This window comes from Gekko japonicus, unplaced genomic scaffold (genome assembly GCF_001447785.1).
Source record: "Gekko japonicus isolate JY-2015 unplaced genomic scaffold, Gekko_japonicus_V1.1 scaffold1614, whole genome shotgun sequence".
NCBI lineage: Eukaryota > Metazoa > Chordata > Lepidosauria > Squamata > Gekkonidae > Gekko > Gekko japonicus.
The window spans coordinates 39,641-54,197 of record NW_015160259.1 but is presented as its reverse complement, the minus strand read 5'-3'; the positions used below and the strand labels follow the sequence as shown (position 1 = coordinate 54,197).

The 14,557-nt window shown below is 48.1% G+C and overlaps 1 protein-coding gene across 1 annotated transcript in view; it reads left to right on the top strand.

Moving 5' to 3' along the window:
• LOC107113378 overlaps positions 1-12,358 on the top strand; it is a 201,440-nt gene extending 189,082 nt beyond the window's left edge. The window contains 1 exon segment of the mRNA XM_015414705.1: positions 11,296-12,358. Coding sequence (XP_015270191.1) covers positions 11,296-11,932 — 637 coding nt within the window. The 3' untranslated portion in view covers positions 11,933-12,358.
• The last annotated feature ends 2,199 nt before the right edge of the window (positions 12,359-14,557 follow it).

Below are 14,557 nucleotides of genomic sequence, written 5' to 3'. Positions count from 1 at the left end.
GCTGAAGTCCTATAAAGATGGCCGATTTAAGTCTGCAGCAAAAAAATTAGGGGAAAATGTAGAAGCCCTGAACTTCAGAAGGAGTTGAGGCTGTGAAAAGGCACAGGAAGACCCCTATTTCAAATTGTTTCCGAGACCATGCTATCGATGTGGGGACAAAGTGCATATTCAGGCCCAATGTACAATCTCAGCAGGGAAATCCATGTCCCCTCTTCCAATCCAAACAATTTGAGACAGTGAGGGAAAGTTCTTAGGATGCGTTACAGAAAGCTTTCCCATATGGATTTGAGATCACAAACCCTCAAGATTTCGACTCTATAAAGGAATTGGTATGTGTTAGAAGAAACATGTTTCACTGGTAGACTCATAGAGCTGGAAGGGACTTCGAGGGTCATCTAGTCCGACCCGCTGCACAATGCAGGAAATTCACAAATACGTCGTCCGTCCCCCCCATGATTCTATTATTCTAATAAACATTTCCTTTCCTTCAGATTGTTGACAGCGTCACCCCCATGCCCCTTCACACACGTACCCCGACTCCGCAACAAGAATAAAAAGGCAGAGAGATTTTTAAAAGCCTATTTTGCAAGCGGTGGAGACAGCGCAGGGCAAGCAGTGGCGCCCCTACGGAGAATTGCCTTTCCACTCTCCTCTTTCCGGCCAAATAGATTTTGCAGCAATAAAAATAACCACACCAACACCCGCTTCCAAAGGACAAAGCGGGAAGAGTTGTCCCCCCCAAGAGTGGCCACGCCGCCTCCAGGCTCTCCGCCCGGCTTTGGGTGCGAATCCGTCCAAGGGTTAATGGAAAAGCGTCTGGATTCCTAGAGGGAGGGATGGGGACGTCCCTTCCGGTCCAGATCCCCTCCCGCCTGGAAAGCCGTCTTTCTCTCCTTGTTTACGCGCAGTATCCGCTCCGTCCCCGGCTGGGCAGGTGAGCCCCGGCCGGGATTGCAAGGAAAGAAGTTGCAGCGGGGATGGGGTGGGGTGCAAGGCAAAGGAGAACCCCCCAGCACTTGGGGAGGGAGGGGAGGCCGCAGGGACGGGCCAGAGGCTGGCTAGGGAGCGGAATCCCGAAACGGATGCGCCGTTTTCCCCGGGGAAGGAGCGGGATCAGTACACAGTACTCCAAATGAGCAGGTACCACAGATCTATACAGGGGCATTACAATATCAGACATTTTATTTTCTTCCCTTTCCTAATAATTAAGGCCTTTGCCTGCTTCAGGGCTGAAGGGGGCAGGAGGCAGGTAAGAACATAAGAGAAGCCAATGTTGGTTCAGGCGGATGGCCCATCCAGTCCAACACTCTGTCACACAGTGGCCAAAAATACCAGGTGCCATCAGGAGGTCCATCAGTGGGGCCAGGACGCTAGAAGCCCTCCCACTGTTGCCCCCCCCCCCAAGCACCAAGAATACAGAGCATCTTTTGCCCCAGACTGAGAGTTCCTATCTATACCTTGTGGCTAATAGCCACTGATGGACCTCTGCTCCATATGTTTATCCAATTCCCTCTTGAAGACATCCATGCCTGTAGCCGCCACCACCTCCTGTGGCAGTGAATTCCATGTGTCAATCACTCTTTGGGTGAAGAAGGACTTCCTTTTATTCGTTCTAACCCAACTGCTCAGCCATTTCATTGAGTGCCCACGAGTTCTTGTATTGTGAGAAAGGGAGAAAAGTACTTCTTTCTCTACCAGTTCTATCCCATGTATAATGTTATAAACCTTAATCATGCCGCCCCTCAGTCGTCATTTCTCCAAGCTAAAGAGCCCCAAGGACTTTAACCTTTCTTCATAGGGAAAGTGTTCCAACCCTTTTATCATTCTTGGCCCCAGTCACACGAGATGTTTTGGGCCGCGAGAGGGACGGATCGGGGCCGCAGCAAACGGTTGCGATCCCACCGCAACATCTGGGAAGCGTTGCGCGCCCATTCCCGATCCGGCCCTTCCACCCAAAACCCCGCAGCAAAAATGAACCACCTACTGAGGTGGTTCGTCCGGGAAGGCCGCATCAAAGCCGGCTGTGGGATCGCCGGCGCATCCTTCTGCCGGCGCATCCCCGGCTCCTGGCCAAACTGCGCATGCTCGCACATGCGCAGTTCGGCAGCCTCCCCCTCCCGACGGTAGCTTCCTCCCCGGCATCTGATCGTGTCGGGGAGCAACAGCGCCACAGCTCAGGGGATCCGTGGGATCCCGCCGTGGCGTCTCTACTTTGGTGCGGCTCTGATTTGCCGCACTTTGGCCGATGTTTTTCCTGCTGTGTGGCAGGGACCCTAGTTGCCCTTTTCTGCACTTTTCCCGATTATATAATATCCTTTTTGAGGTGTGGTGACCAGAACTGTACACAGTATTCCAAATGAGATCACACCATCGATTATGATACTGGCTGATTTGTTTTCAGTTCCCTTCCTAATAATCCCCAGCATAGCATTGGCCTTTTTTATTGCATTTGCACACTGTCTCGACATTTTCAGTGAGTTATCTACTACGACTTCAAGATCTCTCTCTTGATCAGTCTCTGCCACGTCGGACCCCATCAACGTGTATTTATAGTGAGGAATTTTGGCTCCAATGTGCATCACTTTGCGCTTGGCCGTACTGAACACTATTTGCCATGTTGATGCCCAGTTGCCCATCCTCAGTGTTTGAAGAGGAAAGGCATCCCTGAAAGGGAGGTCCTGTCCGTTGCAATCGCTGGCCTGCCCCATCTCTTTCTTGACATAAAGGATAAGAAAGACCTCTACCTGAGATCCTGGAAAGCCACTGCCAGTCTGTGTACACAATATTGACGCTGATGGACCAAGGATCAGTATAAGGCAGCTTCATTTGTTTGTGTCTGGTTTGCTCACCAAAGACCTCATTGCCTTTGCAGGATTTAGGAGCTCCACCCAGTTTGCCAGTCTTGACCAACAGAGAGGAATTTGTAGCACATTAAGGTGATCCATTGGCCTGGTGAGAAGGTGACTTGAAGAATGAATAGAGGAGACATGGAAAATCAAGACTCAGCTGGCCCAGAAGCAGGAAAAGAACCTCATGCCACGCCCACTGGGAAGAATGATGAATTCTGGGAAAGATCTGCCCCCAAGATCCAGAGTGGGCACATATCCAGCTCCGATTCAAGGTACCAGCGCTTCAGGTACTTCCACTACCAGGAGGCCAAAGGGCCCCGAGAGGTCTGCAGCCGACTCCACCATCTTTGCCATCAGTGGCTGAAGCCAGAAAGAAACACCAAGAAGGAGATGCTGGACCTGGTAATCCTAGAACATTTTCTGGCCGTCCTGCCCCCAGAGATGGAGAGCTGGATCAGGGAATGCGGGCCGGAGACCAGTTCCCAGGCCGTGGCCCTGGCAGAAGGGTTCCTCCTGAGTCAGGAAGACACCAAAAAGAAGGAAGCGGAGGTAAGAAAGTTTCATCCTGGGACTTCCAAAGAGCAGAAGACGAAAGACTGTGTAGCCTGTAAATGTCCCTTTACAAGGGCCAAGCAGTTGTTGACCTCATACCTTTCCCCACTCTTCATCTGCTGTTTCAGGGGTTATCAGAAGGGGCTGCTGAATTCCTTGAGGCAGAGAAGATTCCCTCAGACCCCATGCAGAGGTTGCTTCTCCGAGGGATCGCACAAGAGCAAGATGGAGGGGCTACCTCTGTGGGTAAGCGTGCGTGGGGCAGGACCACAGCTTTCTGCAAACCTGAGGAAAAACCCAGGTTTGTAGAGAAAAATCTGATTATTTTTTTAAAAAACCACCCTCAAAAATCCATTTTGGAGGGGGTGAAAACCCTCCAGTATGACAGAAGCAATGGCTGTAGCTTTAAGAAATTAATACCTTTAATGACTGTTGCTGGCCAATCACAACAGTATTTCCAGCCATCAAGTGGGGCTAGAACTCCAGAAGCCCTCCCACTATTGCCCCCCAAGCACCAAGAAGACGGAGCATCACTGCCCCCAGACAGTTTTCCATCTTTAGGTAAAGGTAAAGGTTCCCTTGCTCGAAAGCCAGTCGAGTCCGACTCTAGGGTTGCGGTGCTCATCTCCATTTCAAAGCCGAAGAGCCAGCGCTGTCCGAAGACGCTTCCGTGGTCATGTGGCCGGCATGACTAAACACCGAGGCGCACGGAACGCTGTGAGCTTCCCACCGAAGTGGTACCTATTTATCTACTTGCAATTTATTGCTTTCGAACTGCTAGGTTGGCAGGAGCTGGAACTAGAGACGGGAGCTCACTCCATCATGCGGCAACTCTGGTCTTGAACTGCTGAACTACTGACCTTCCACAGGCTGCAGTTCAGCGTCTTAACCACTTGAGCCACCGCAGCTCCTTTTCCATCTTTACGTTGGGTCTAATATCTACTGATGGACTTTTGCTCCATATATTTATCTAATCCTCTCTTGAAGCTGTCTATGCTTGTAACCGCCATCACTTCCTGGGGCAGTGAATTCCACATGTGAATGACTCTTTGGGTGAAGAAGTACTTCCTTTTATCTGTTCTAAGTCTACTGTTCAGTAATTTTGTTGAGTGCCTACAAGTTCTGGCAGAGAACATATATGGAAGGAAGGAAGGAAGGAAGGAAGGAAGGAAGGAAGATTTCCCACACTTTTTATTTCTCTCCCTCCTAGGCAGCAGCAAAAAGACGCCCTTGATGCCTTCTCTGCCATCTCCTCCCAGTGATGAAGGGGAAAGAGCCACCATGCAGTCAGCTCAGGTAAAGGGAAATATGCAGCAGATGGCAGAAATGTTTTCTTCTAAGTTGCAAGGCTTAAAGGGCAGGGCTCCTTCCCCATGGTTCTGGAAATGCCAGATGTTGAGGCTGCCCACGGCAGAAGAGAATTGTTTCACTCTGTCTAGGAGGATCTGTAAAGAGAAGCTCAAACAGGGACAATGAAACAATACTTTGAATAAGACCATCCTAAACTCACCATGTGGAGAGCCAGCTTTTGAGTAGCACAGGATGTTTCTTGGGCTTGATGCTGAATCACATTAGTGGTGTGTGTCCAGGCTGGTGATGATGTTCCTTATAGGATCCTTAGTGTGAAAGATGTCGAGTTGCATCAAGGCATGCTGGGATGGAGGAGCAATGGCTGCTCTCCCCTTGAGAACAGAAGGCCTAAATTACTGCTTAAGAACATAAGAAGAGCCTGCTGGTTGAGACTAATGGTCCATTTAGCCCAGCATCTCACATGGTGGCCGACCAGTTCCTCTGAGGAGTCAACAACAGGGCAGAGAGGCTGAGGCCTTCCTCTGATGTTGCCTTCTGGCTCGGGGATTCAGAGGATTAGTGCCTCTGAATATGGAGGTTCCCCTCAGTCACCATAGCTAGTAGCCACTTATAGACCTATCCCTCCATGAGTCTAGCTATTCCCTCTTTCAAGCTGTTTCTTCCTGTGGCCATCACTACATCTTCTGGCAGCAAATTCCACATTTTAATCCGTCTGTGTAAAGTAGTGTTTCCTTTTTTCCATCCTGAATCTATTGTCCGTCAGTTTTATCGGATGCCCTTGAGTTCTAGTCTTTTGGGAGAAGGAGAAAAAGTTCTCTTTCTCAGCTCCCTCCATCCCATGCCTAACTGTATAAACCTCTATTATGTCTCCCCTTAGTCATCTCTTTTCTACATTGAAAAGTTTCCAGACTCTTCAGCCTTTCCTTATAGCGAAGTTGCTCCAATCCCCTCATCATCTGGGCTGCCCTCCTCTGTACTTTTTTCCAGCTCTGCATTGTCCTTTTGGAGATACGGTGACCAGAATTGTACACAGGATGCCAAATGAGGCCGCACCATAAATCTATATGGGGGCATTACAATATCAGATGATTTATTCTCAGTCCCTTTCCGAATAATCCCCAAAGTGGAGTTTCCCTTTTTCACTGCTACAGCACACTGGGTGGACACTTTTGCTTCCCCGTAGGAGCGAAAGTGGGGGTATGATGCTTTTTATAAATCTAAGGTCCCTGCCACACGGGGGAGGGGGGGCAGAAGCGCGGGCAAAGTGCGGCTTTTGAAAGCTGCACCAAAATAGATACGCGGCGGCGGGATCATACGGATCCTGTGAGCTGCCGCACAGTTGCTCCTCGGCACAATCAGATGCCGGGGAGACCGGGGAGAAAGCGACAAGACAGAGACGGAGGCTGCCGAACTGCGCATGTGTGAGCATGCGCAGTTCGGCCAGGGGTCTTGGATGCGCCGGCAGAAGGACGCGCCGACGATCCCACGGCCGCGCTTGATGCGGCCGTGCTGGTAAGTCCACCTCTGTAGGTGGTTTATTTTAGATGCGGCTTTTCGGCCTGAAGGGCCAGATCGGGGACGGGTGCGCAACGTTTCCCAGATGTTGTGGTGGGATTGCGCCCGTTTGCTGTGCCCCCGATCCGTCCCTCTCCCGGCCCAAAACCTTTTGTGTGACCGGGGCCTAAGTTTGCCTATAGCTTGCCGAGAAAGGATGATGTCTGTGGCTGTCCTTTCATCAAGTATTGCTGCAACTCTGTTGTCAGGAGGCAGAGCTGGGGCAGTGAACTCTTGAGTCGTGAAACTCCTGGAGATTTAAGGGTGGGGCCTAGGGTGTGTGGGGTGAGGAGAGGAGAGGGAGCACATCAAGGTACAGTGTCATCTTCTGTAATAGCCATTTTCTCCATCTGGAGATCAGTTGTAATTCCAGGAGACCTCCAGGCCGAACTGCTCATTCAGTGTTCAGACTGCCATCGCATATTGCAGTAGGTGGGCATGGATATGGTGAAAAATAAAATAACAAACAATTAACATAACTCAAACAGGACACTGTATTTTGTTCCAAATACAGGACACTGTATTTTGTTCCACTGAAAGCCTGGACAGCACTTCCAAATTACTATGTCAGATTACACAGGGAAGCCATTGAAATTAATAAACATAAACACAATTTCAACAGGAAGGAAGAGAGTTTGAAAATAAATAGGGCATGGTTTCCTGTCCTGAAAAACACATAAGTCTCTACACCTGACAGTAGCACTACAGATAATATTAGACTCTCAACAGCCAATCCACATACAAAAGAACCTCCTCAGGAAAGCTCCTCCATTAGCATGTTCATAGCCTGGGGAACTCCTACGAGATAATGACTCAGCCCTACCTCAGCCTCCTTTCTCCAGACTGAACGTTGTTGTTGTTGTTGTTTTGGTTGTTGTTGTTGTTATTATTATTATTATTATTATTATTATTATTATTATTATTATTATTATTATTACATTCAATTTATATACCGCTCCTTCCCGAAGGCTCGGAGCGGTTTACAGAGAAACATTTAACATCCTAGCAAGTGCCACATAGTACAGGGGAGAAGTGAGTGCCTACCAGGCACCCGAGCAGGGTGTGTTCGCTTGATGTTACTCTTTTTTCTGGCTCTTTCTTCATGGTGGGTTCTTTTCAGGGCGATGGTGTCTCGGCGAGATCTTCTTCTGGCAGCGATTCCTTCTGGCAGCGTTCCCAAGTCTTTCACCTTTTCCTCATGGGGCCTGGTCTCCAGAATACCTTTCCTCTCAGAGACTGAGCACAATGCTTCCTTTTTTGGTTTTAGACAGGAGGAGTCCTCTCCTTACTCCCATGCTACCTAGGCTCCATCCTTAAACCTCCAGGAGTTTCACAACTCAGAGGGTACTGAGAGTGGTTTAAACTGGTCCGGTTCTGATGCGCTTTTTTAAAATCTGGATAAACACGATCACACCCACCTCCTTATCCCAGTTTACCACGCAGTCACATCGCTCCCCGGCGTCTACACTACCGGCACGCGGGAGTGTGTCGGTGGTTTTTTAAAATATTTTTTCTCAGTTTGCGCACGCACATAGGCAGTCATCCGTAGAATTGAAACCTTCGCGCATGCACAGAACAACTAGTTTCCTGCCAAAAGCATGCCCTGAGGTGTCTCCAACTGCTGTAACAGAACACTTCCCTTTAAACTTTTGACCCGAAACTGGCCTCCGTGAGATCCCGAACTCGTCTAAACGCAGGAAAACACCAGACGGGGAAGTGGTATCAAAATACTCTGGTTTAAAGGGAGTTTTGAGCCGGAAAGCGACGGCTGGGGATGGTGCGCAGATGTTGGTGTGTGAACATGTAGACTTGAGGGTTTAATAACGACACAACACACAGATCTGTTGAAGCTCTCTGACCAAGTTCTCAGTTCTCTCTCTCTCTGTCTCTCTCTCTGTCAGCAGCGTTTTATTAGAGCAGACTCACACATTTCTTCCCCCTGCCCTGTACGGTGAAAACATTACAAGTAAAAGCCTCTAACTAGGATCACAGTATATTCTTAACAGAATGTTCTCTACCCACAGCTCATCTTATCTTGCCCGACTGTAGCCAAGTTTATACTCTCAGCAGACTTCAGCAGACTCAGCAGGCTTTGTGCACTAATGTCCAGTCTTCCTGTGAGAACGTTGACATTCCGGGCATGCCTCGCAGAACGACCTCATTCCCAAATGAACATGCATATAAAATCCGTGACTGAAGCGTGCCAAAAATGATTCAAATGGTGCGTCTGAATGCACCCAGAGCTGACTTCCCTAGCTCTGCCTCCTGACAAGAGTTGCAGCAATACTGGTCCATCTAGTCCAGTATCTTTTCCAGTTCCCCTGAAGGGCCAACGACAGGGCAGAAAGGCCAAGGCCTTCCCCTGATGTTGCCTCCTGGCTCTGGATTCAGAGGCTTAGTGTCTCTGAATACGGAAGTTTCCTTCAGCCACCCCTCAGTCCAGTTGCTTAAGCCAGAACAGCTGGCACACTTCCGCTAGCTACCAACGACAGCCATGCCAATTCCAAGATGCTGCCAGGGACAATTGGGAAGGGAAAGGTTAGTATCACCACAGGGCTCTGGTCCCTTCCAGGCTGCTGGCATTCAAGAATTTATTTTTAAATCATGGGATGTAAGACACAACTTATTTTGCTTTGATAATTATTGAAGAAAGGAGGTTATTTAGAATAAGTTTAAACATATAAGAGGAGCTGCGGCGGCTCAAGTGGTTAAGATGCTGAACTGCAGGCTGTGGAAGGTCAGTAGTTCAGCAGTTCTGGACCCGGGTGTGCCGCATGACGGAGTGAGCTCCCGTCTCTAGTTCCAGCTCCTGCCAACCTAGCAGTTCGAAAGCAAGAAATTGCAAGTAGATAAATAGGTACCACTTCGGTGGGAAGGTAACAGCGTTCCGTGCACCTTGGTGTTTAGTCATGTCGGCCACATGACCACGGAAACGTCTTCGGACAGCGCTGGCTCTTCGGCTTTGAAACGGAGATGAGCACCGCAACCCTAGAGTTGGACTCGACTGGCTTTCGAGCAAGGGAACCTTTACCTTTAAACATATAAGAACAATAGTTAAAAGATATGTTACCTGTAGAATTTGATCAATGAGTAAGGGGGAAAAGAGGGGAAATATAAGATTTGAGCTGGTGGTTGGAGCACTGTGGGAAGTCAGAAGGGGTGGGGTATTAGGAGAAAGGGATATATGACAGTTTGTAAGTCGACGTACAGAATGATTTATTGATATATCTTAATAAAAATTGTTTTTGTTTTTTTTAAAAAAAAAGAATTTATTTTTAAATCCACATTCGGATTTTCTAACAGATCACCTTTCTCCTGATGCAAAGAAATGCTTGCTTTCTTCTTCTTCTTCTGCCAGGGTCTGGTCTCCTTTGAAGAGGTGGCCGTGCATTTTACCAAGGAGGAGTGGACCCTGCTGGGCCCGGCCCAAAGAGCCCTGTGCAAGGAAGTCATGCTGGAGAATTTTGGAATCGTGGCCTCTCTGGGTGAGGGTCCTCTTCTCTGGGGCTGTCTCCGTCTTGTTGTGAGGAGTGTCTGGAAGGAGGTCTTTAATCAGAAAGATGTGGACAGGCTGTCTTCCCTGTGCCCAGTGGCTGGTCTCTGCCACCCTCCACCGTCCTTCCCCTGATATGAGGGGGGTTCTGGGTTCAGATAAAAGTGAGCAGTGACTCACTGCCACAAATTTTGTTAGTCTTTAAGGTGCCCTTGGACTCTTGTTATTTTCTACCGCTACAGACAGACTAACATGGCTACCCATCTTGATCTACCTCTTTAGATAGTTAGTTCAGTGTGATGGTTAAGTGCGCGAATTCTAATCTGGGAGAACCGGGTTTGATTCCCCACTCCTCCACTTGCAGCTGCTGGATGACCTTGGGCAAGTCATAGTTTTGTCAGAGCTGTCCTTGAAAGAGCAGTTCTCAAAAGAGTTCTCTCGCCCTCACCTACCTCAAAGGGTGTCTGTTGTGGGGAGGGGAAGGGAAAGGAGTTTGTAAGCTGCTCTGAGACTCTTGAGTGAAGGGCAGGTTTTTCTTCTTCTTCTCCTTCTCCTTCAACAATGCAGCAATTCCATCGTCCCCCACTTACCTGAGAAGAGCAAATAATCAAGCAAACTGATTTGCATCAATGCCTGTGGCTACACTTTGGGGATTCCCTTCTGACTTCCCCTTCAGATCAGAGAAGGATCTCTGTGCCAATAACTACTCCAGCAAAATGCTGTTTCCTGTTTAATCGCCACTACAGATCGGTTAATGCAATCTAGTGTGTCACAGTTGAGGTTTTTCCAGCTTGGAGAGCCAGTTTGGTGTAGTGGTTAAGAGTGCGGACTCTAATCTGGGAAAACCAGGTTTGATTTCCCCACTCCTCCACATGCAGTTGCTGGTGTGACCTTGGGTCAGTCACGAGTTATCTTGGAGCTGTTCTCTCAAGAGCAGCCCTTGAAAGAGCTCTCTCAGCCCCACCTACCTCACAGGGTGTCTGTTGTGGGGAGGGGAAGGGAAAGGAGTTTGTAAGCCTCTCTGAGACTCCGAATGAAGGGCAGAGTATAAATCCAATCTCCTCTTCTTCTTCACAGCGTTCATGCCCTGTTTCTCTTTTTTTCAGCCGGAGGCATGTGGGAGTCAGTGAATGAAACAAAAGAGCAACTCGTACTGGACAAAGGAGATCTATATCCAGATGCGAAAGAGAACACTGATGAGCTGAGGAAGGAGAAGGGAAAACATCCACAGAAAGGGAGGAATAATTCCTGTCTTTTGCAGAGTGGTGATGCTCATGAAATTCCACTGCTTCAGAAAATACACATAGGAGGCAATACGAAGGAGTGCACTGTAAGCAACGGAATTGTTACCGAGAAGTCAGACGTGACTGTGCGTTGCAGCGCACCTAACAGGAAGAAAACCTTTAAATGCCCAAAGTATGGAAACACCTTTGGGCAGAAAAGTGACCTAACTTCACATCCAGTAATTAAAACAGGGAAGAAAGTAGGGAAGAAAACATATTCGTGCCTGGAGTGTGGGAAGAACTTCAGTCGGAGTTCGCACCTCACTTCCCATCAGAGGATTCACACAGGGGAGAAACCATATAAATGCCTGGAGTGCGGGAAAAGCTTCCGTCAGGCTGGAAGCTTGACTTCCCATCAAAGCATTCACACAGGTGAGAAGCTGCATCAATGCCCAGAATGTGGGAAAAGTTTCCGTCAGGCTGCAAGCCTGACTTCCCATCAAAGCATTCACACAGGTGAGAAGCTGCATCAGTGCCTGAACTGTGGGAAAAGATTCAGTCACAGGGCAAGCCTTACTGCCCACCAAAGAATTCACACAGGGGAGAAACCATATAAATGCCTAACATGTGGGAAAAGTTTCACTCGCATTGAAAGCTTTACTTATCACGAAAGAACTCACACAGGAGAGAAACCGTATAAATGCCAGGAGTGTGGCAAAAGCTTCATTTGCAACGCAGGCCTCGTTCGCCATCAAAGAATTCACACGGGGGAGAAAAAATATAAATGCCTGGAGTGTGGGAAAGGCTTCAGGCAGAGTGCACATCTTAATACTCATCAAAGAGTTCACACATGGGAGACACCATACAAATGCCTGGAGTGTGGAAAAAGCTATAGTTACAGTGGAAGCCTTACTATCCATAAAAGAATTCACACAAAAGAGAAATCATAGAAATGCCAGAAGAGTGGAAAAACCTTTGAGGTGAAGAATGTCCTTACTTCCTATCAAAGAATTTACACAAAGGAGGAAAAAATCATAAATGCCTTGAAGTGTGAATAGAGCTTCAGTCAGAGCACCCACCATAATTCATCTAAAAGAATCCATCGAAAAGAATAAAAAATAGAATTGCCTGAAGTGTGAATAGAGCTTCAGTCAGAGCACCCACCTTAATTCATCTAAAAGAATACACATAGATTATATTCTTTTGTCGATAAATTTAATTTTCAGCCTGGCCAAATCTGACTGTGAGCCGCCCTGAGCCCGCGTTGCGGGGAGGCCAGGCTATAAATTGAATTTATAAATAAATAAATTGGGACAGAGTGAGTACAGGTAGTGTGGCCTGGTATATGAGTCTGTGGGCCTTGAATAGTAACTAGTTAAGTGGAACAGGTAGTCGCATTAGGTTTGTGTTTATTTTGCCTTTAGACACATATCTTTTTAAGCACCTTGTCTTGTTTTCAGTGCCCCATTACTGTATAAATAAACCATTTGTTTAATGTTCTCTGCCTGGTCATCACGCCTATGGTTCTCGGCTTGAAAAGGGGTTTGGGAGGGTACTCTGGGCCTTCTCAAGGGACCCGAAGTCCAGAGTGGTGGTGGTGGCAGAAGGTGGCGACCCGCTGGGGTCATGACACCTCCCAAAGTACATTATGCTCTAGTGTTCAAAATCTGGTAATACCTGGCTTTTTTTTAGCGTCCAGCTGTCCTCAGCCAGAGCCAGGCCTTTTTGGCCTTCGCTGCTACCTGGTGGAACGCTCTCCCAGCTGAGATCCGGGCCTTGCAGGATCTGATCGTTTTTCAGGGCCTGTAAAAAAAGAGTTGTTCCGGCGGGCTTATGTTTGAGCATAGTGACAGCTTTCACGCTGGATTGGCCTCCTTTTTCTCCATTCGCCTCTTCCCCTCCCCTTCTGAGTAGATAGTATATATATTATCCCCTCCCCTGATATTTTATGCCTTCTTTTAATTGCATTGTTATTTTGCAGTTATTATGAATTTTACTGTATTTATTGTAATTCTACATTACTTTTAGATTGCTGAATGTTTTTACTGATGTTGTCACCCACTCTGAGCCTGGTCGCAGGGGAGATCGGGCTATAAGTCTAATAAAATAAATGAAATGAAATGAAAAGGGGAGAGACTTGTGGGGCTTTCAGGGAAAGGAAAGATGAAATAGTGGGGGAAGGGAGAAATGAGGAGAAGAAGAGATTGGATTTATACCCCTCCCTTCACTCGGCGTCTCAGAGCAGCTTACAAATTCCTTTCCCTTCCCCTCCCCACCAGACACCCTGTGAGGAAGGTGAGGCTGAGAGAGCTCTGACAGAAACTGTTCTTTTCAATAATAGCTCTATGGCTTGCCCAAGGTCATCCAGCAGCTGCAAGTGGAGGACTGGGGAATGAAACCCGGTTCTCCCAGAATAGAGTCTGCACACTTAACCACTACACCAAACTGGCTGTCTACAAATGAGCTGCCTACAAGTGCTTGCAGATTCCTTCATTAATAAATATTTACCTCATTTATACCCTGTTCACAACATTCCCCCACCGTTTTATCCGCACAACAACCCTGTGAAGTAGATTGGGCGGGGAGGGAGTGACTGGGCCAAGGTCACTCTGTGTGCACGCACATGAAAGTTTATACCATGAATAAAACTTTGTTGGTCTTAAAGATGTCACTGGACTCAAACTTTTTTTCAGTGAACATCTGTGTGAGAGAGGGGAATCAAACCTGGCTCCCACATGTTCATCCAGAAGTTGGGAGGCCAGTTTTTGAGACTGCTAGCTTTATTTTTTGGTGAGTTATACCGGCCACAAATGGAGAACTAACTTCCATTGCAAATAGAAGAGATTGGATTTATACCCTGCCCTTCACTAGGAGTCTCAGAGCGGCTTACAAACTCTTTTCCCTTCCCCTCCCCCACAGCAGACACCCTGTGAGGTAGGTGGGGCTGAGAGAACTGTCTCCAGAACTGTCCTCAAGAGAACAGCTCTGACAACTATGGCTTGCCCAAGGTCATCCAGCAGCTGCAAGTGGAGGAGTGGGGAATCAAACCCGGTTCTCCCAGAGTAGAATCCATACACATAACCACTACACCAAACTGGCACTACACCCAAAAAAGGGGTGTTCTGGATGTTCCAGCCCCTTTCATTTTTAGCACTTGAACTCCTGTGATCGTCTTGAAGTTGACGGCCAGTTTTCAAGTGCCTAGCTTTAGTTGCTGATGAGTAATGCCTGCCACAAACAGAACCATACTTTTAATGCAAAAGAGCATGGAGGTAGGGTTCTGGAGAAAACCTGGACCAGAATGTAAGCCCCTTTGAGTCCCTGTTGGGAGGGAGGGGAAGGGTTGCCGGGTCCCTCCTGGTCACCTGCAGAGGATGGAGGAGAAGGGTTGCCAGATCCAGGTTGGGAAACTCCTGGAGATTTGGGAATGGAGTCTAGGGAGGACAGGGAGCTCAGTGGGTACAATGCCACAGGGCCCACCCTCCAAAGCAGAGGTATTAAACTCATTTGTTTTTTGAGGGCCGGATCAGACATAAGCGTCCCTTCGTCGGGCGGAGCCATGTGTGCCATAAATT